Consider the following 21,731-nt stretch of genomic DNA (forward strand, 5'->3'; position numbering starts at 1 on the left):
TTTTATCTATACATGGAGATAACCAAACAAGAGTCTGGCAAGGGTTAGGGAAGCCATCTACAGAAAACATTTAGCAGGGCTGACACTGCAGGGGTCTGGGGATGTTGCCTGCTATTAATATTTACACAGCATCCCCTACAGCAGCTAGGGATCCAGCAGGGCGAATTCAGCTCAGACTGAGTTTAAAGGCACCGGGAGAGGGGCGCCTGGGTGGCTCAGTCGCTTAAATGTCTGTCTTCAGCTCAGGTCATGATCCCGGGGTCCTGGAATCGAGCCCCACATCAGGCTCCTTGCTCTGCGGGGAGCCTGCCTCTCCCCCTGCTTATGCTCTCTCTCTCTCTCTGACAAAGAAAATCTTCAAAAAAATAAATAAACAAAAATAAAGGCACCGGGAGAAGACAAGCAAGCTGAGGCACCCACCAGGAGAATGGGCACAGGGGAATTTCAGAGGAGGAAGGGGAGGTTCCCAGCCCACATCAAAAGGCCACTCTATTTCTCTTCCCCTTGGAAGATTACACACCCATTTGCCACAAAATAAAAAAGACATGAGGATCAGAAATGAGGTTGCTTTGAGAAGCTTGGTTACACAAACATACGAATGAAACATTTTGGTTATAATTAAAAGTCCTCATTACAGTAATTTAAGATAAATTACTTCTCTACTACAAAATAGTTGTGCTTTTCGACTCAAGGCAAAACCACTTACATGGCTTTAGAATTGTCAAGTTACTGTATTAAGGAGAAAACCACTTGAACTCTGGCCCTCGCCCAAATGAATGGATGAGTCTCAGAATACACATTTCTGTTGTTGGTTTTGTTGTTTATTTATTCTGGAATTTGGCCAGGGGAAGGGGATTTTAGTAGTGGTCTCAATCAATCAAATCAAATGCATGGCAATTCTGAATTATTACATCATGGATGTAGTAAAAAATGGTTGTTTAACAATGTGGAAAAAGAAGCCAATGTGGTTTTATCTAGAAAGTAAATAATGAAAATTTAGTAAATCCATTCCATGAAAATTAGTTTATTAAAAAAAAAAAGGGCACCTGGGTGGCTCAGTTGGTTGGGCGACTGCCTTCGGCTCAGGTCATGATCCTGGAGTCCCGGGATCTAGTCCCACATCGGGCTCCCTGCTTGGCAGGGAGTCTGCTTCTCCCTCTGGCCCTCCCCCCTCTCATGTGCTTGCTCTCTCTCATTCTCTCTCTCTCAAATAAATAAATAAAATCTTAAAAAAAAAAAAAGTTAAAAAAAAAAAATTCGGTGGCCCAAAGTAAAAGCAGTAGGTAATAAAAACTCCTCTGCTCCCTACCCCGTTCCAACCTGTAGTGGGGGTTTAACAGGCTCACTTCGGTAACAGGTTAGTGATTTGAACCTTATGGCCTCTGAGGTTCCAAGATTAATACTTTTAAATATGAACAGATACTTGGAAACACTGAGCAACTAGTCATAAACAATGCCTCTGCTGAGTCACATAGCCTGATTTTTCAGGGATAACAAATTCCTCCTGAACATTGCCTTTTGAGGAGCAAACTTGTTGCACCAACATTTGCCCTCACAATTCTGTAGAAATTTAGATAAGGACCTCTAATCAGGTAAGACTCCAATCAACTTCACTCGAGAACAGTTCTGCAACTATAAATAACTTGATTTCCTGTGCTCACTCTAAGTGGCAGTTTAGACTGCAGGGCTGGTTTTGTTTTTTGCTTTTTTTAATTGCTAAGGAGGCTTCCGCTATGTTGTATTAGCTCAGGCTGGAGAGAAAGTAACTCTTAAAGCAAAAGGGAAATTTAGTCTCCATCTCTGCCCTAGGGGAACACTCTTTTTTTTTTTTTTTTTTAAAGATTTTATTTATTTATTTGAGAGAGAGAGAGAGCACATGAGAGGGGGGAGGGTCAGAGGGAGAAGCAGACTCCCTGCCGAGCAGGGAGCCCGATGCGGGACTCGATCCCGGGACTCCAGGATCATGACCTGAGCCGAAGGCAGTCGCTTAACCAACTGAGCCACCCAGGCGCCCGGAACACTCTTAATCCTATAAGAAAAGACCTTACACTTCACTATTTTTGTGTCTTAACTGCTTGGGAAAGCGACCCGTCTAAAACAAGGCAGATTTCCAGGGCTCAAAATCTCAGACTGAGCGACGGCCGGGCTTACCCTTTCCACTGACTGCACCCCCCAACACAGGTCAATGCTCCCGCTCGCCAAGACCTGGGGACCTGGGCACAGGGACCTATAATGATGACGTGGGGCTTGGGAGACCGTGTCCACGTTCGGCCCAGACAGGCTGTCCTCAGGACAGGACCAGTGGCTGTGAGGGCTTAGTGCTCATCAGTATGTGGAAAGAGACCACAGTTGACACAACCCGTCATAAGCATGAGGAAGTTACAAAAGGTAAAGAAATGTACGGTTTCTACACTCACAGAGCTCCAGGGCCAGAGCTCACTGTTGTGTAAGGCACCCCCCAACTGGCCATTCAGAACTTCCTTTTATTTATTTTTTTAAATTTTTTAAATTTTATTTTTTTTAAGATTTTATTTATTTATTTGACAAAGAGAACACAAGCATGGGGGGCGGCAGGCAGAGGGAGAAGGAGAAGCAGGCTCCCCTCTGAGCAGTAGGTGTGGGGCTCGATCCCAGGACCCCAATATCATGACCTGAGCTGAAGGCAGACGCTTAACTGAGCCACTCAGGTGCCCCTCGGCACTTCCTTTTAACCAGACCATTAACCTCATAAAAGAAGGACTGAGTTTTACTTCTATTTCCCATGCCCCACTCTAAAATACTTTTTGCTACTATTTACTAAAAAACAAAACAAAACAAAACTCCTATAATAGGTTCACAACTTCTTACTGGAAACCCCTGGGACCAAATAGGTTTCGGAATTCAATGTTTTTGGATTTTTTTTTTTTTAAGATTTATTTATTTATTTGAGAGAGAGAGAATGAGAGACAGAGAGCATGAGAGGGAGGAGGGTCAGAGAGAGAAGCAGACTCCCTGCCGAGCAGGGAGCCCGATGCGGGACTCGATGCGGGACTCGATCCCGGGACTCCAGGATCATGACCTGAGCCGAAGGCAGTCGCTTAACCAACTGAGCCACCCAAGCGCCCCAATGTTTTTGGATTTTAGAAGGGTAATATGTTCCATAGGCCCTGTAGTCTGTAATCACCAGAGTAACAGCCCTCAACCAAGGGCATTCCTAGGCTGCAGAGAAATGTATGAATATTCACAATGAGGGGGATAAAGATGGAAAATAGCCTCCCATCAGCCAGGGCAGGCCTCCCTGCCAAATGAATTCTGCCACAGACTTAAAAAAAAAAACCCCAACAAAACAAAAACAATTTTCAGTTTTCAGAGCTTACTGGATCCTCGAATTGGGGGTACAGTGAAGCACCTCAATCAAAGCCCACTCCACACTCTCCTGTGACTTATTCCCACAGCACCTCTATGAAGTGTGCATCTCAACCAGATCCAGTCCACGGGTAAGGGTTAATGGGACCTGGCAGCCAGTGCCACAGACAGCCCGTGTTACTTCTCATTCCTCCGATGGCCTGTCCCTCCTGTCCCCACATCCTGATTGTCCATGTTTACTCTTTTCCCCATCAACGGCTCCCTGCCCAGCGCTTTGTCCCTCTGAGCTCGACTCTTGCCCAGGGCTAACAGTACCCTGCTCTTGCCATCTATGGTTTGTCTAGGCGGCTCTGCAGAACCCCAGCATCTCCCAGCAAGCTTCTCGTCCTTCCTTCTTCCGAGGGCCCTTCCCTGATGGTGACACAAGGATCTCTCCGTAGGCTCCCAGGCCCCCAGACACCAGCCAGGTGAAGGGGTAGGAACCAGCTCCAAAGGTCTGGCTCATGGCAGGGACTTTAAATGAGGCCATAGAAGAAGCACACTAACCCAAACTTTAAAAACATCCACCTGACACTACTCAGCAAGGAAAGCAACCTTCAGGTGTGGATTCATCAAAGTCTATTTCTATGCCTCTCCCTGGCCTTTACCAGGAAGCTCCCCAAGGTCAGGGCGGTCTTATTTATCTTGGATCCTCCACAAACACCTAGTAGATAATTAATTTCTGCCCGATGAAGGAGTGATTGTGTCCTGCTCACACTTCTATCAAGGCTTCCACAAAAGCCAGGTAAAGTGAAAATCTAGGTAGGGTCTCTCTGCAGTACTAACCTCATGGTTCTTTTCCAAAGTGCACCCTTTTGCCTTTATATTCCCATGCGCAGTCAACCACAAGCTGCCAGAAAATGGGTAATTACAAAACTCCCCCACCTTACCCCCTGCCCAATCTGAAGGCCCAACTAGCCCTACATACATGATCCCAGTCTTGGGTGGGTATTGAGCTGGATAATTGCAAAATCCCATGCATGGAGGATCCTGCCCAGACCTGGAGACCCCAGGAGACTAACCAAGGTGGATTTGGTGACCGGGGACCCTGGAGGTATTTGGAGCAATTGGGCTCAGCCCCACTGGTCCTAAGGTCCAGAGCAAGATAAGTACCCCAAACTACCCCGGCCACTGGTGGTGCCAGCCTCAGGGGGAGGGCACCGGCTTCGGGCACCAGTTCTCAGGTGCTGTATTTTGTAAAACACCAAACCAGCAGCTGCGACTGAAACTCTCGACCACGCGCAGGTCTGAGAGCTGGGCGGGACCCACGGCCATGGCCGGCTGGGGTGAGCCCGTCCAAGGCCGCCACTACAGGAACAGGGGAGCGACCGAGTTTCTTTTGGTCCCGGCGAGGGGCGGCTTCCTCCAGTAAAATGTGTTTTCCAGCGCTCAAGGAGGACAGTGCACACGGGGCCGCGAACGCCCGCGACAGCAGAGCCCGCTCCCGCCCGCGCATCGTCGCGTGGGGACGTTCATCTCTGGGGGTGCCGGCCACGCGGAGCTCCCCCCGCACTTCACCAGGCACAGAGAACTGCGGCGGAAGGTGCCCGCTGCCCCGGGCCTTAGGACGGCAACCAGAAGCAAAGCGAAAGTTTCGAAAACGTGCTTTCCTCTTACCAGTCTCTGAGCTTCTGGGCTCAGACAGTCTATTTCCTTGTTCTGCGTGGCCGCAGGGTTGGTCATGCTGCCCAGCTAGAAGTCCGCCTTCTCGAACAACCGGGAAAGAGACTCGGTAAACTCCTCGGATCCGCGGGCGGGCAGTCTCTCAGCGCACCCGCATCCCCAGAGTGGCGGGATTACTGGTCCCGGAGACAGAGCGCGCGTCGCAACGGGAACTCGCCCTCCCCAGAGCAGAGGCGCGTCTCCGCCTTTCCCGGGCTCGGGCGCGGCCGGGGCGGGGTTGCAGGTGGCCGGGGCTGGCCGGGCCGGGGGCGGGGGCGCCCGGGGGCCGAGGAGCCAGGGCCGCCTCGGGAGCGTTCCGCCCTCGAGGGTCCCCCGCCCAGCCGCCCGCGAGCCCCGCCCCCGCGGGTCCTCCCCCACCCCCACCCCGCGCTCTCCCCCAATCCCGTCCAGCCCGTACGCCCCGTCCTACCCGCCCCGCGCCCCAGCTGCGCGGTTATCAATCACCGCCCAACCTCCTCCGGCAGACACCGGAAAGGCGGAGGTGGGCGGGGAGAAAAAAAAAAACCCCAGCCGGCCCCGCCCACAACCCCGCCCCGGCTGCGCGCCCAAAGTCGGGGAAGGGCAAGTCGAAGGGCCGTGGGAAGAGGGGTCCTGCCGGAAGAGCCCACGCGGGGCAGGGGTCGGCTTGCGGAGGGCCTGTGCGCGTCTGCGCGGGGGAGGGGTCTTCAGGGGAGGAGCCAGCGCGGGGCGGGGTCCTCCGGGGCGGGGCCTGCGCGGGGGCGGGGCGGACTGCCGCCCTGGCCCCGCCCCCGCCCCGGAGCTGTCGGCGCCCTGCGCCCCGCGGCTTCCGCCCCGCGACATCCCCGGAACTCGGGCCAAACTGAGCTTCTACGTTGCCGCAACCTCCGCCCGAGCACAGCAGCACCTGCCGGCGAGGGTACCCCGTTAACGCGTCACCCCGAGAAGGGCCGGCTTCCAGTTCCCCGAAACCGCGCCGCCCGCGCCCGCCTCCCGCTCAGCAAGCCCGCGGTTCGGCGCGGATCCGGGGGGCTGCAGCGCGGCGGGGAGGATGGTGCGAGGCAGGGGCCGAGCCGAGAGGAGAGACGGCGCCGGCCTTCCCAGCACGCGCCTCCTCCAGCCGCAGGAGGAGGCTCCTTGTTTCAAAGTCCAGTGCGCAGAGCAACGCCACGTTTCCTGACCTCGCCAGGCTGGGGCAGATTTTCATGGAAACGCTAACCTGTCCTGGCCAGGCCCTGTGCCCGCGCTGCCTGGAACCTGACTGCGCGCGGTCCTCCTCTCCTACTTCGACGCTGCCCTCCTACCCAGGAGCTTCTTCTCAGAAAGAGCACCTCCCCGCCTCCAAACCCGAACTTTGAACAGAATCGCTTGGCCTAATTCTCTGCAAAGGCGGCTCCAGAAAGTCTTGCGAGACCACAGATTAACATTTCGATGTTACAGTACCCCAATTTCCTACTCTGCCATCCTAATCCAATTCTCGCCAGCATGTCAGCGCAAGACCTGTGCGCACGGACCTTCCCACTGTGGACCCGGCGCCCCTGAGCACCAGGCTTCACAGGAGGGGGCTCGTAAAGGAAGGGGTTAACTCGGGGGGTGGGCGGGCAGAGGAGGTACCCGAGGAGGACCTGACCTAGTTGAGAGGGTAGGGGCCGCAGAAAAGAGAGGCTGAGTAGATGTCTGGAGTGACCGCTGTGGGAGGAATTCACCAGGCTTCAACTTTGATTAAGGTGAACACAGCGCCAAGCTTTCCAAGCTTTGACGGATAGCATCATTAGGTTTGCCAAAATAACTTTCAGAGAGATTGAAATGCCTACATTTTAATACCTGTTTTCTTGCTATACCTCTTTTTAAATATGTTAGTGTGTTACAATTCTTAATTCTTGAAAGTTAAATTCACTGAAGAAAATAATTTTACACTGTTCTGCACAAACAAGTACGGAACTTACAGAATTTATCATGGAAAGCAATTATAATTTTAGTAGTAACTTCACTGATGAGAATAACAGACAATAAAATAGCCTTCTTTGAGACTTCAGTTTGAATATTCCAATCTAGATAGGCGAATCCTAGAGCTACTAGCCATCCTAAACCCTGTGACCTCATCTCCCATAGCAGGGCACAGGGAACAGGTGTCATTTGCTGGAAGGCATCTGCATTCTCCCCAACCCCTAGGCAGCCATCCAGTCTCTAGGTATCAGCTCCATGAAACCATGCAGGGAAGGGGTTAAATGGACTCTGGAATTAAAGCACCTGGTTCAGGGGCACCTGGGGTGGCTCAGTAGCTTAAGCATCTGACTCCTGATTTCAGCTCAGGTCCTGATCTCAGGGTCCTGGGATGTAGGCCAGCAGCAGGCTCTACACTCAGCCCAGAGTCCGCTTGTCCCTATTGGTCTGCCCTGCCCCCCTGCCTCAAATAAATAAATAATATGTATTTTTTAAGATTTTATTTATTTGACAAAGCAAAAGCAGGGGGAGCAGGCAGAGGAAGAGGGAGAAGCAGGCTCCCCGCTGAGCAGGGAGCCCGATGTGGGACCCCATCCCAGACCCTGGGATCATGACCCGAGCTGAAGACAGATGCTCGGCCGGCAGAGCCACCCAGGCATCCCAATAAATAAAATCTTAAAAAACAAAAAAGCACTTGGTTGAATTCCTGGCTCGGCCACTTACTGTGGGATCTAGAGCAAGTTGCTTAGCCCTGTGTCTCAAGCTTCATCTGAAACATGCCAAGGGTAAGGATAATGCCCCCGGTGTAGGGGAGGACCAAGGGCATCCACGTGCAGAACCCCCCCCCCCCCCGCCCCAGCAGCCCTGCAGACCAACACTGTTGGTCAGCCACTCTCTTCCCTTGGTCACCAGAGTCCCCATCCAAGGCGCCCAGGCCTTCCTGTCCTTCTCTACAGCAGGAAGGAAGTGGGGCAACAACAGGTTCAAACAGCCGAGAAACGGGATGACCAGGGAAACTTCGGGAAGGGCTGGCTGCAGAAGCTGTGGGTGGCAGGACACTGTCGGGGAGTAAGAAGCAACTACTTTTAGTCCTAGGAACAAACTAATGATACCGGCAATAAAAGAATAATAGTCAGTGCCCAGGAGATTTCTTATTGCACAGAGTGGTAGCACATTAGAGAAACCTGCTCTTCTAACACCCTTCCAGATGGGACACCACTGACTGAGTGTGTCTCAGTCCAGCTGACCCCGTGAGATGGCCAAGCCTCAGAACCATTCCAGCCACGGGCAAGTGGCAAAGTCTATACTGTAAGTACAGCGAGCCCCGAATCCTACTCTTGGTGTTATTATATAGATCCCAGGGCCCAAGAGTAACGTGTAAAGGCTCTATCTAGTCGCCTTCTGTTAATTTTGATTATAAGTAGGTCTCTAATGGAAAGGGCCCCTCATTGAAGCCCCCTTCCCAAACAGGCCTTTTTTTTTTTTTTTTTTTAAACTCATAGCAAGGCCACTTGTGAGGATGATTAATGAGTGACTGGAACCTACAAACTTGTTTTTGGAAAGTGCACGAAGACGTCAGAGACGGGTGCGGCTGTGAAAAGTGATGTTCTGCAGAATGGGACACACTCCAAGACACATTTCCCCGTGCTCACAGCTTGAAAGGCAGCTTGGCACAGTAACAGAATTGAAACCGCCTGAGAGTGTCAGGTGAGAAGGAGCACTTAGGAAGCCCTGGGTTCCCAGGGTGTCTTCGAGAGGGCTGAGTGGCATGGGTGGGGTGCTCAGGAACAGGGCGGCCCTCCGCCTAGCCGGGACCAGTTCTCCCCCAGGTCCTTATATGAGGAGCTGTGAGGTTAAGGACACTGGTCCAATTTCCCAGTTCCACCCTCTGTTGGTCAGGGTGCCCCTTGAAACAGGTTGACTGGGAGGTTCCAGCCCGTTCCCAGGTGCCAGGCGGTTAAGGACCTGCAGACATGCAGTCACTGCTCAGGCCGGGGAGCTCTGTACGGGGAGATGCTGTAGGTGTTGTAAAAGCTCTGCCTTGTCCTAGGCATTCCTAGAAGCCGCCAAGCTTGGGATCCTCTGTGCCCTCCCGACAAAAGTTAAATGTCCAACATCTAAAGAAGCAGTTCTCCGACGTACCATAAGATTATATGCAGGGACTTAATTTCTTAAGGAGCCCCTAAGAAAAGAACCAAAGGTAAATAGAGCTGCCTCACTTTGTTCTGGGAACATCAGAATCCTAGCTAACCAGCAAATGCCAGGACATTTAACCAACGTGGCCACACCCAAACTTGGTTTACTCATCTCCACGGTATTGGCCTGTTGCTCGATTCACGAGCTTCGCCTCCTCCTGTGGTTTGGTTCTAAGTGCTAGAACCACAGAGACAAGCCCTTCCTGGGATCCTAGCACACAGCAGGGGACAGACGGTGGAGGTGGGGGAGGGGCTCTCAACCTCCCCTTAATCAGATGACTGACCCGAGACCATTTTTCTAAGTCACACCCGTAATTGCTGTTTTTCGTGAACATGAATCACTATTCATATTGATTACAACAAAATAAACAATTCTAAATACTTTCACAACAATGAGCTTATTTTACTTTATTTTTTTTTACTTTATATGGATCCTTTTGACTAATATCACAGAACACCTCATATTAAAAAGCTGGTTCATGAAGAGATTACCCAGGCCTGCGCAGCACCTTTCCATTTACAAAGCATTTTATACACACACCAAGGCCCACAAAGGTCGTGTAACTTGTCCGCAGACCCGCGTTGTAAGAATGAGGCTGGGCTCACTAACCCAAGTCCCCACCAAAAGTCTGAGCCCTTAGCATCCCGTGCATAGCACAATAGAGTTGCCCTCCTCCCAGCCACCACCCAGGGGTCCTCACTGGGAACGGACAGTCAACAGCCAGGCCAGGGTGAATGTCCTCAGTGGTCCCCCCAGGCTTAGCCTGTATCAGTAACCCCCTCTTCCACTCCAGGAGTGCTGAAAAAGCCGTGTACACACCCAGATCAATGTGCTAGCCAGCTCTCCCCAGAAAGACTTAGGGCATTGGTAGGGGGCACCTAATGGAGGGCAGACGCTGCCTGGCATCTGCAGAGAAAGCTGCACCCCATGCAGCAGTGAACATAGCTGGTGGGCCAGAAGCCGGGCTGTCTCCGGTGGACAGAAGCATCTGGAGCAAGAGTAGCTGAAAAGAAGACTGAGCTAGTTTCCTGCTCGGGCGCCTGGGTGGCTCAGGCACCTAAGCATCTGATTCTTGGTTTCAGCTCAGGTCATGATCTCAGGGTCGTGAGATGGAGCCCTGAATCAGGCTCCGTGCTGGGCATGGAACCTGCTTGGAATTCCTGCTCTCCCTCTCCCCCTGCCACTCCCCTACCTACTTGCACGCTTTCTCTCTCTCTCTTTAATACATACATACATACACACACACACACATATAGCTCCTGCTTATGGGGCACTTGCCTGCCACATCCTTCATTCTCTCAGCTGTCTATGACTTGGCACTCACCCTCCCCTCCACTAGGAGTGGGCCCTTCCAGGATGGGAGGGTGTTCTCACCTTGGAACACGGGAAGCACTTCACAAATGATGGATGGGTGCGTGAATGATTCTCCTGATAAAATGGAGGACTTTGGCAGGTTATCATTAACTCTCACTGATCTACTTTTTTTTTTTTTTTTAAGATTTATTTATTTGAGGTAGAGGGAGTGAGAGTGAGGGAGCAAGAGAGCATGAGGGCAGGGAGGGGCAGAGAGAGAGGGAGAAGCAGGCTCCCCACTGAGCAGGGAGCCCGATGCAGGACTTGATCCCAGGACCCTGAGATCATGACCTGAGCCAGAGGCAGACGCTTAACCGACTGAGCCACCCAGGCGCCCCAGGAATTTTTTGTTTGTTTTAATAACTACCTACTACTCAGCAATTCACCAGACTTCTTTCAAACTGTTTGGATTTTCTAAGGAAGGTGACGAGTTTGAGTTTTGGTTGGACTTCACCGGCCGTGGTGGCAGGAAGCCCTGGGGAGGTGTCCAGCAGGCCCGGCTGCACCGTTGGACGTGCGAACGGGGTTAAGGTGCTGAGGAACATGGGAGCATGCACAGAAGAGGAAAGAGGCAAGGGGAGGAATCATGCGGCTCCTACATGTAGGGAGTGAGAGGTGTGTCAGCAATAAGCCAAGACAGACAAGGGGTGGGCAGAGAAACAGAGAAAAAGGCGTCTCCCAAAAGCCACTGTTCACGTGCTTCCCCAGAAGGCTGGTGTGAATATCCGTGTTACATAAGGCGGATGGGGGGGAGAGAACAGGGTTGAGGAAGCCTTTAATTTACAACTAGGAAAACATGGGCTACTGCAGGCTGTTGTTAAAATTCTACAATCAACCATTTTCAGTGGTTTGGGCACGTGTAAGGAATGGCAGATCGCAGCACGGGAGGAAGAAGGGATGGGGGAGGGTCCGGGTAGGGGATGTGTTCATTTGTCTCTCTCTTTGTAAGGATGGGAGAGACTTTGGAGGCTGAAAGTTAGGAGCCAAAGGAGAGTGGGGGAAATTGGGGTAGGGGTGGGGACGGGTCTGAGACTCTGGTGCCCAAGGGGTGGGGGTGGGGCATGTATGGACTTGGGGATTTGGCCCTGATTCTGAGCTGAATGGAGAGAAATAAATCACGTGGCCAGGAGAGGCCAGATAACAAGGACCTTGGACCACAGAGCTGAGGGAGGAGGAAGGGCAGGAGAAGAGAAACTAATTGGGCCCGCCACGGAGCTGCCTGGGGCCCCACCGGGGTGATGCTATTTCCAGTTCCCGAGCACAGAGCCCTGCCACGGAGCGCCAGAAAGCCCAACAATGCTGTCACAGGGTAAAATCTGATCCACACTTAACATAATTTCTAATTTATTGTACTCTGGAAACAAGCTCATCTCTAAGAGTATCCAGGCATAAGTCCATAGCAACCCTGGGGGAAAAATGTATCCATTTTTCCATGCCATCCCTCAGAACTGGTGATCCGAGGCCAGACCGAGGACCTGAGAGATCACAGAAACATCTCCCATATATCCTGACCAAGGAAACAGCCACATTCACCGGAATGTGAATTTTCTTACGAAAACCAGTTGTGTTTTTCATGAACACAACACACCACAAACATCAACCAATTATTCTCTAAAAATATTGAAAATAAAACAACTAAAATCCATTACGTATTTCTCAGCCATGTAGGAATAAATTGTGAAAAATGCCCCTAAGTTAACTCCAAAGCAAAGAAAAAGATATATCTATATATGTTCTCTGAATAGTCATTTTAAAATGCTTTTGCTCAGCATAAATAGTGACAAGGAAAAATAAGCTTTACTCTGGAGAACTGTGTTCCCTAGCTAACTGAACACCCCACCGATAAGAAATAAACCAAATGCTTCAGTATATACTTAGGAACAGAATACGGTGATTTGATAAATGGAAGCAATATTTTTTTGAGGTTCTCACTCATTTATTTGGCTTGGGCCTTAGTCCTCTTGCCTATGAGTTTAACATTCTAGAAAAGATAGAACATTCCTTATAATCAGAGCCATGGAGCAAATTTTTACCCTCCAGAAATCAATCAGACTACAGATGTGATTGACAAATGTCATTCACAGATAGGAAGTGTGGGGAACATAGGACTTTATGATGTGAATTTAAGTGGTACCCACAGCCAACAGGGAAATTTAAGGGCAGGTGACATGAATTCAAAGGTTTAAAAATCAGGCACTCCCACTAATAAGCCATTTGACTTAAAGACGACCTGACTTAAGGACACATGAGAACATCAGAAGTGAGCCCCCTTCCACCCTAAAGTACAGAAATTCCTGAAACAGCATCCCTAAAATCATCTCTCTAAGGAAAATAAAGACTAGTTAACACACTTCAGCATGGCACTAGAAACACATGCCCACACCCTACTATAAGGGTATTTCCCCTCTGCACCCGATGCCCTGAAATACAGGGCCAAGATAAGTCATCAGCTAGTAGACGCCAGAAAAGTACCAGATCATGAGCAACTACTTTATCATCAGTTTGTATGAACTGTGTATCTTTACAGAAGACTTTAACATAGAATCAAGAAGTCTTACCTTTGAAAAATGAGTATTTTAGATGAAATTCAAGGGAAGTTTGAGGAAGAGCAAAGAGCAGCAGTCTGGAGAGGCATGTTTGGCACAAGAGTGGAAATTCTGGAATAACTGGAGATCAAATAGCCACTCCTGACCACGTCACTCCCAGTACCAGCAAAGAGGTCAATTACAGGCACCTTTATACCCAACATCTTGTGGGGCGGCTTCGACCCGCCTTTGAACAAGGGGAGGGCGTGGTTCTCTGAGTCCACTGGAGGCTCTCGAAATGCTTCTTCCGACCAGGAGGTTTGGTTTTAGCTACTCAGATTATATTGAAGCACCCTCCTCTTATCCCCACTTCCGTGGAGGCATCCGGTATCAAATGTGGGGTTAGACTTTATGAGGGAACTCTAACATAAATAGAGAGCAGGGTTTCTTAACCTCAACAATATGGACATTGTGGGCCAAACCATTCTTTGCTGTGGCATCTGTTTAGCAGCGTCCTTGGCCTCTCCACCCTACTTGTGACAACCCAGAACGTCTCCAGATATTGTGAAATGTCCCCTGGGAGGCAAAATGCCCCCAGGGGAGAAGCCCTGGTCTAGAGGGGCTTGTACCTTCATCAAAGGCATCCACGCTGTACAAGAACACTGACTTATCAACTTATACAAATAAGTCATGCTCCAATAGATTCATAGCTACCCATGCACAGAAATCATGGTCCAGAAGAACTATTTCAAGCCACCGCCTAATATCTCTGGTTCTCTTTTTTCTTTAAGTGAGAACTCAAAAGCAAGGTTAGTTGTAGCAGGAAGAAAGTCAGCACCAGGCACTGCGAGACAGGAGGTGGGGGCCACAGGGTGGGAAGTTGGAAGCTGAGATTTCAGATGTGGTGCAGTCACGCCAAGGCCAAGGCCAAGGCCAAGGGGGTAATGGTGGAAGTAAGAGCCTTGCAAGCAAGAAGGTCAAAGAATGGAGTTTTGCTTCTTGGCCCATCTGGGTGGGTAAGCACCAAGGAGTCGGGGTTGAGGGGATCCCCAGCAGCCTGTACAGCTGACCTGGAGACCCAGTGATTCCTGCAGAAAGCCCTCAAACCTCCAAAGTGGAGATTGGGGGTGGGGGTGGGAAATCTGGCTGGAATCCCTGCTCTGCTGCTTATTAGTTTGTAGTTTCGGGGACTCCCGTGACCCCTTCCAGTGTCCTATGTAAAAGGGGAGGGACGCAGCTATGATATAGGACAGCAGGTCACAGTGGGACCCCAGACTGGCTCGAAGAGCTTGCAGCACATTCTGTCTGTTCTTCCAAAGCACATAGACTATTTTTCTTGCAAGATAAGGAACTCTGGAATTACAGTTCACTTACAGGTTTAGAGAAGCCGTAGGTAGTCTTGGTCATTTAATTAGTTTGGATTAGGTTTTTAAAGCTTTAATCAGCATTTTTGGAGCACTCTGGGACTCTGCCCTCTGTCAGGCAGCTGTCCCCCGCTTCAAGCCCAGAATTTTGGCATTGCCTACTGCTCTTCCCAAAGCCAGGCTTCTGGTGTTCTCGCCCTTAGACAAGTACATTATGAATATGACTAGGTAAAAATGGATGCATATAGACAAAGACTGGAAGGAAACACAATAAACAACACAGCTGTTCTATGCAAGTGATGGCATCATGGGAATTTTATTGCTTTTCAGGGTACCTTTAGATATTGTTAGAATGTTCTTTTTTTTGTAATAGGTTAAGGAACTTGAACTTTATTCAGGAAGCAGTAAGGGACCCACTGAAAGTATTTGAATAGGGAGGTAGGATTTTGTTTGAACAAAGAACCTGTAGGCTACAAAACAAGCTGAAAATCGCCCTCATTATTCTTTTCCAAAATTTTCTTGATGGTCTCACTATTTACTCTTCTAGATTAACGTTAGAGCCCACTTGTCAAACATAGAACCAGTCCTGTCCCCTAAACTGGAATTTTATTTGAATTACATTATATTTATAAATTATTTGGGGATGGATTCACATCTTTACAACATTGGGTTTTCTCATTCAGAAACAAGGCATGTCTCTCGAGAGAGACACAGTGAGAGAGGGAACACAAGCAGGGGGAGTGGGAGAGGGAGAAGCAGGCTTCCCGCCAAGCAGGGAGCCCGATGCGGGGCTCGATCCCAGGACCCTGAGATCATGACCTGAGCTGAAGGCAGACACTTAATGACTGAGCCACCCAGGCGCCCCGTCTCTCTCCATTTTAAAATCTAATGTGTCCTTCACTATATTGTAATAGTTTTCTTCATATAGGTCCTGCATATTTCTTTAGTCCTAAATACTACTTTGAATGGGATCTTACCTTTTTGCCTTAAGTAAAAAAAAATCATTATTGTGGGATATGGCAGTGCTATGTTTTTGTTTTTTTTTAAAGACTTTTTTATTTATTTATTTGCCAGAGAGAGAGAGAGAACACAAGTAGGGGGAGCAGGAGAGGGAGAAGCAGACTCCCTGCGGAGCAGGGAGCCAAATGTGGGGCTCGATCCCAGGACCCTGGGATCATGACCTGAGCGGAAGGCAGATGCTTAACTGACTGAGCCACCCAGGCGCCCCTAGGGTTTTTTTTTTTTTTTTTTTTTTATGTCATTACAAACGATTGCAAACTGAGCTCCCAGCTTTAGACTGATTTTTTGCATTAGGCATACACACAATCTGCAGATGGTTACACATTCTACCTCCTCTCCAGAGTTACACTGCGGATTTCTTTGTCCTGTCTGCACATCAGAAGGGCTGTCAGAGTAACATTCCAGCGGCCCTGGTCTACTGGTCTCATCTTAACATGGGTCCTCCACACCCAGCAAAACAGTAAGGACGAAGCAGCTTCGGAAGTTAGTGCTTGTGCTGTAATCACACAGGGCAGGACTCAGAGCTTGTTAGAATTTATTTATTTATTTATTTAAAAGATTTTTATTTTTTATTTATTTATTTGACAGAGAGAGACACAGCGAGAGAGGGAACACAAGCAGGGGGAGTGGGAGAGGGAGAAGCAGGCTTCCCGCCGAGCAGGGAGCCCGATGTGGGGCTCGATCCCAGGACCCTGGGATCATGACCTGAGCCGAAGGCAGATGCTTAACGACTGAGCCACCCAGGCGCCCCCAAAGCTTGTTAGAATTTAAATAGCATTAAAGTTACCAATAAGGTAAGCACAGGATCTGTTGTCAGTCACCTGCCGAGGGACCCGAAAGGAAGCAAATGACAAGTCTCAGAATAAGACGCTCTTGGCTAAAGGCTAGAATCTAATTTTGATCAATAAAAGATACACAGGCAAAGCAACTTGCAGAAGGACTAGCACTGAAGTGGGTGGAAAGTTAATTATTATTGTTGGTGTTTGAATACAATTGCTTTTTGCAGGACGAGGCCCTGGTGGAGGAACACACCGGGCTCAGGTCTGTAGGGCCAGCCCTGCCTGGGCGGAAAGCTTCGAGTCCGTCTAAACTTGCTGCTGGGGGTGCCTGGGTGGCTCAGTTGGTGAAGCGTCTGCCTTCGGGTCAGGTCATGATCCCGGGGTCCTGGGACCGAGCCCCGCGTCGGGCTCCTTGCTCAGCCAGGAGCCTACTTCTCCCTCTCCCTCTGCTGCTCCCCCTGCTTGTGCACGCTTTGTCTTTGTCAAATAAATAAAATAAATCTTAAAAAATAATAATAAATAAATAAACTCGCTGCTGGCCTCTGGCCAGTGTTCTAGGCCTCAGTGTTCTCATCTGTAAGATAGGAGTAATGATGTTACCTACTTCGTATGGCCTTATAAGCATCAAATGGGTAATTGTTCGTAATCAGTATTTAAATAAAAAGCCAACTGTAAATGCAGGGCAGATTCTTGGTTTCTATAATGCACAATGTTACAAAATAATTTCAGGAGCATGCAATCTAAATCTTACATATCCAGTCACCATTTACCAAAGGGTGTGGGAGTTAACTTTTGTCCCAGACCAACCGCCCCTCCCTATGAGCCTTCCTGCCCCACCCAACACGGCTCTGCCTGCCCCGTCTCCTGCTCAGAATGCACAGCATGCATGTACCGCCTGGCGCTGGTTCAACCCTTAGAATCCCAATACTAACTGGAATTCCACGTCAGGGGGCTCTTGCAGGAGTGACCATGTTACCTTCCTAGAACAAGAGGCCTGAACTTGGCCACTGTTACTTTCTTTGAGGTGCATGGTCACTTCCTAGTTGCAATTCTAATCTAGATGCTGGACTTGAACTTCACAGGCCAGATAAGGAGGTATGATTGTGTCTCCAAAGAATGGTATTAGGCAAGAGAAGCTCATGAACTTCTCTTTTCGGGTAAAGAGGCTCTCCTACAGTAGGTATGGGTTTTTGAAAAAGAAGAAATTATCTGCAACTAAGAATATCAAATCTTTTTCTTTTTTTTTAAGATTCCATCCCTTTTTTGACAGAGAGAGAGAGAGAGACAGTGAGAGAGGGAACACAAGCCGGGGGGAGTGGGAGAGGGAGAAGCAGGCCTCCCGTGGAGCAGGGAGCCCGATGTGGGGCTCGATCCCAGGACCCTGGGATCATGACCCGAGCTGAAGGCAGAGGCCCAACCGACTAAGCCACCCAGGCGCCCCCTGCAACCAAGAATATTAAAAAGATAGAAATATTCAGCTCTAATATTCTATTCTATGATTACCTAACATGTATGTCCTACATTTAGACTAAAACATAATAAAACTATGTTTATCTCTGGAGGAAGGCAAAGGCGAGTAGGCAGTGAAGAACAGAAGTCTGGGAGAAAAGGCAGGGGAGGGGTGGTCCAACCCTAAGGCCTGCCTCCTGGTGGCCACAGGGGAGCATTTCCAGGGACCCTGTGATAAATGTTCCAAATTTGCTTAATAATATCAGATAATATAATGATAAAAGGGGGCCTTACCACCCATGTTCTCTTTATGTCAATCCACATAAAAATTTCTAATTAATTCATATTAAATACAAAAACCAATTTATTCCTTCATAAGTGCAAGTAACCCCGAGTGTCCATCAGCAGATGAGTAAATAAACACAGTGTGGTCCATCCACATGATGGAAATATTACTGGGCCTTAAAAAGGGGTGAGATTTTGACACCGGCTACCATGTGGATGAGACTTGAAGACATTATGCAAAGTGAAGGAAGCCAGACACAGAAGGACAAATATTGTCTGATTCCGCTTATACGAGATCCCCAGAATTGTGAAATTCACAGAGACAGGAAGCAGAAGGGTGGGCACTAGGCGCTGGGGGAGGAGGGCAGGGAGTCTGTGTGTCATGGGGACAGAGTTTTAGTTTGGGGAAGATGAGAAAGTTCTGGAGAAGGATGGTGGTGATGGCTCCACAACAGTCTGAATGCACTTTAAAACAGTAAAGATGCTAAACTTTGTTATGTGTATTTAGCACAATTTAAAAAACAGTAGTAAAAACCCTCCAATTTACTCTGCTTATGCAGTATCACAAAAGAAGGAAGAGGAACGTCAGTGTGGAGTTCTCCCCAGAAAACTGAAGTTATATGGTGTGAGTTCCAAGAGTCTGCACTCCACGTGAAATTGGCCACACGGAAGATCTGGAAATCCGTGTGGAAGAAATCTTCCAAGTATGTGATCAGTGCACATGTTTTAAAGCCATCTCCCTGCCATGACCTCTCTAAAGCTGCAGTTCATGGAAGTTGAAAGATTTAAGTCATCATGACCCTACATGAATTTTCAGATACGATCAGCAAAGTAAGAACAATTAGGACTGGCAGGATGGCATTCTATGCGGACAGCTGCTAATTTAACTAAAAAAAGGGAGGGGGGCAGGCATGAGGCAAATACTGTTTGCTTTAAGTATCACATTTTACATTTTAGCCATTTTACCGTGGGAAAGCAACACGCAATAGTAAAAATTATGTTAATCAGATTCACAAAAACAGAAAGAAGAATGGTGGGTTCCAGGAGCTCATGGAAGGAGACAGGGAATTGTTTAATTGGGACAGAGTTTCAGTTTGGGAAGGTGAAAACGTTCTGTGGACGAACAGTGGTGATGGTTGCAAAACAATGTGAATATACCCAAGATGCCACTCACCTAGAACGGCTGCATGGTAAACGTTTTGTTTTTTTGATGAGCATGTACTGTTTTTAAAGGGGGAAAAATAACACAAAGTTCATTTTCTTCCATAACTTCATTGGAAAAGAAAGGAAGGAAGAATGGAAAGAAAAACCTTTATGTTTTGTGTTCCTAGAGGCTTTTATTTATTTATTTATTTTTAAAGATTTTATTTATTTATTTGACAGAGAGAGACGTAGCGAGAGCAGGAACACAAGCAGGGGGAGTAGGACAGGGAGAAGCAGGCTTCCCGCAGAGCAGGGAGCCCGATGTGGGACTCGATTCCACGACCCTGGGATCATGACCGGAGCCGAAGGCAGACGCTTAACGACTGAGCCACCCAGGCGCCCCCTAGAGGCTTTTAAACCTAATGAAAGAAACTGTAATGAATGAGGTGGGCGACCACTTCTACTTCATCCCTACTTTTCTATCACGCACGCCTCTGGCATGCCAGTGGGGACCTGTGGCCAATCTCAGAATAATATTTTTAAATGCTTAAAGCAAAGTATATTGGGTTACAAAGTAAATGGACTATTCTGAAATATATTATTAAAATGTATTTTTAAATCGTGCTACGGTGTATCAGAGTCCAATCAGGAAGTCTACACCAGTCCTGGTAACAGAAGGGTTGCATACAGGGGACCCATTGAGCAGATGCTGGATGCCTGAGAAGGTAAAGGGGCTCAGGTCGCACGGAGGCAATGACCCTGGGGACAGCCAGGGCTGGGTTACTGTGCTCCAAAGGCCGGGGGTACCCACAGCTCTGAGCAGGGTGTTTTAGAATCTGACAGGGTTCCCTGACGACGATGGGAGTTTCTGAGAGTGGGACAAACACTGGAAGCAGAACGGAACCCTGCGGCCGTTGCCCAGAGACACGCAGAGAAACAGGAAGCAGGCAGAAGGAGTGGTTCTTTCTGCTGCGTGCCCTGCTGGCTGAGCCCCAGCCCCAGCCTCCCAGCAGGGGGAAGAAGGGGGGGCTGGAGCTTAACAGCTAGCACAGAGGCGGGCTTCTGTACTAGTGCATTCAATAACAAGACTTCGTACCTGCCATAGTGTTGACACAGTGGTGTGCACTTTCCCCAGCTGCCTGCAACCGCTGAGAAGTGCCAAGCAACACCCGGGATCTCAACTGGTGGCCAAGTCACACACACTTCGAATACGACTGAAGTGTTTGGCCTATATTCAAATTGGAGGTAATGCTGTTCGCTTTCCCTATGCCATTTCAGGGATCTCTTGAAATCTAACCGAAGGCCCTTGGGGGATTCGTGGACCCAAGGTTAAGAATCTTTCTGGGTCTTTTAAGAGGTCAAATACAGTTCTTTGTCTTGTTTAATTTTGCTTTTAAAAATCACACACTTGGGGCCTCTGGGGTGGCTCAGTCTGTTGAGTGTCTGACTCTTGGTTTCGGCTCAGGTCCTGAGCTACTGGGCTCAGTGCGGAGTCTGCTTGAGATTTTCTCTCCGTCTCGCTCTGTCCCTCCCACTTGTGCTCTCTCTCTGAAATGGATAAATAAATATTTTTAAAAAATCACATGCTTGATCATTGATACCACATCTCTTTTATGCTTTGAAAGAGAAAATAATAATAATGCAAATTCATGCCTTTGTGCAATACCTCTCATTTCACTGATACTATCAACCACTCCTGCAAGTAGTGAATAGTGATCTTTGCATTTTGTTGACTAATTACCTATTTTTGAATGCCACAGAAAGTAAAAAGAACACACACTGCACTTACATCCTTGTCCCGCACTCATGGTGGAGGTGGGTATTTTCAGATTCCTGGGTGGTCTTCAGAGTGTTTCCTGTAATGCCTCTTGCCTCTTGGTGGGGCTCCCCTGGCCCCACCAAGTTGATCATGACCTCGGTGTCCTGAGCAGCAGGTCAGTATTTCTACTCCTGACTTCTCCAAAGCTTCAGTCCACCTGCTCCTTGCCTGTCCCAAAGGCATCTCAAACTCGACACGTCCAAAGCAGAGCTCCTGTTGTCCCTGAGACTCTTTCTCCTGCATTTCCTCTCCCGTGGGGGCACGACCAACCAGCGCTCCCTAAGCAAGCTTCATCTAACATCTCTGTGCCTCAGTTTCCCCGTCAGTAAAGGTGTCGCAATAACAGCACCCACCTTACAGGGTTGTTGTAGGGACTCAAGAAGACCACACGTGCAGGGTGCACTCACAGAGCTTTGACGTCCTCAACGCCCACACACGCCCTCTTCTCGAGGCCCATGCGCCCCCGCTTCCCCCTTGAGTTCCCCAGCCAGCCAGCTTCTGCCTCCCGCCAGTCAGGCCTCAGCGGGTCTCCTCACAGTGATTTCAGTTACCCCCAACAGCCCCCACAACACTGCTGCTGGTGCCATCCCTTCCATCCCCTCATTCACTCATTCCTTCAGTCAACAAACACGGATCAAGGGCCTATCACTTGTCACGTACCAAGCCAACTCTGGATTAACAATGACAACAGGCCATCACACCTCCCAGGGGGAAGATGGGTGTTAAATAATCGCAAGTAGGGGGCGCCTGGGTGGCTCAGTCGTTAAGCGTCTGCCTTCGGCTCAGGTCATGGTCCCAGGGTCCTGGGATCGAGCCCCGCGTCGGGCTC

The 21,731-nt window shown here is 49.2% G+C and overlaps 1 protein-coding gene across 32 annotated transcripts in view; it reads right to left on the reverse strand.

Annotated features, from left to right (window-relative positions):
- The window catches only part of LRRFIP1 (LRR binding FLII interacting protein 1), a 132,128-nt gene that overhangs the window by 76,883 nt on the left and 33,514 nt on the right, over window positions 1-21,731 (reverse strand). For 2 of the 32 annotated variants that reach the window (XM_081813291.1, XM_081813285.1), the window contains exon 1: window positions 5,002-5,246. The exons of 27 other annotated variants lie outside the window; for them this stretch is intronic. In XM_081813291.1, the coding sequence (XP_081669417.1) occupies window positions 5,002-5,067 (66 nt within the window). In that variant the 5' untranslated portion in view covers window positions 5,068-5,246. Of the gene's footprint in view, window positions 1-5,001; window positions 5,247-21,731 lie in introns of those variants that run through there. 3 more of the 32 variants (XM_081813317.1, XM_081813306.1, XM_081813310.1) reach the window with 3 other exon arrangements.

This window comes from Leptonychotes weddellii, chromosome 3 (assembly GCF_054177405.1).
Source record: "Leptonychotes weddellii isolate Sample4059 chromosome 3, ASM5417740v2, whole genome shotgun sequence".
NCBI classification, from domain to species: domain Eukaryota; kingdom Metazoa; phylum Chordata; class Mammalia; order Carnivora; family Phocidae; genus Leptonychotes; species Leptonychotes weddellii.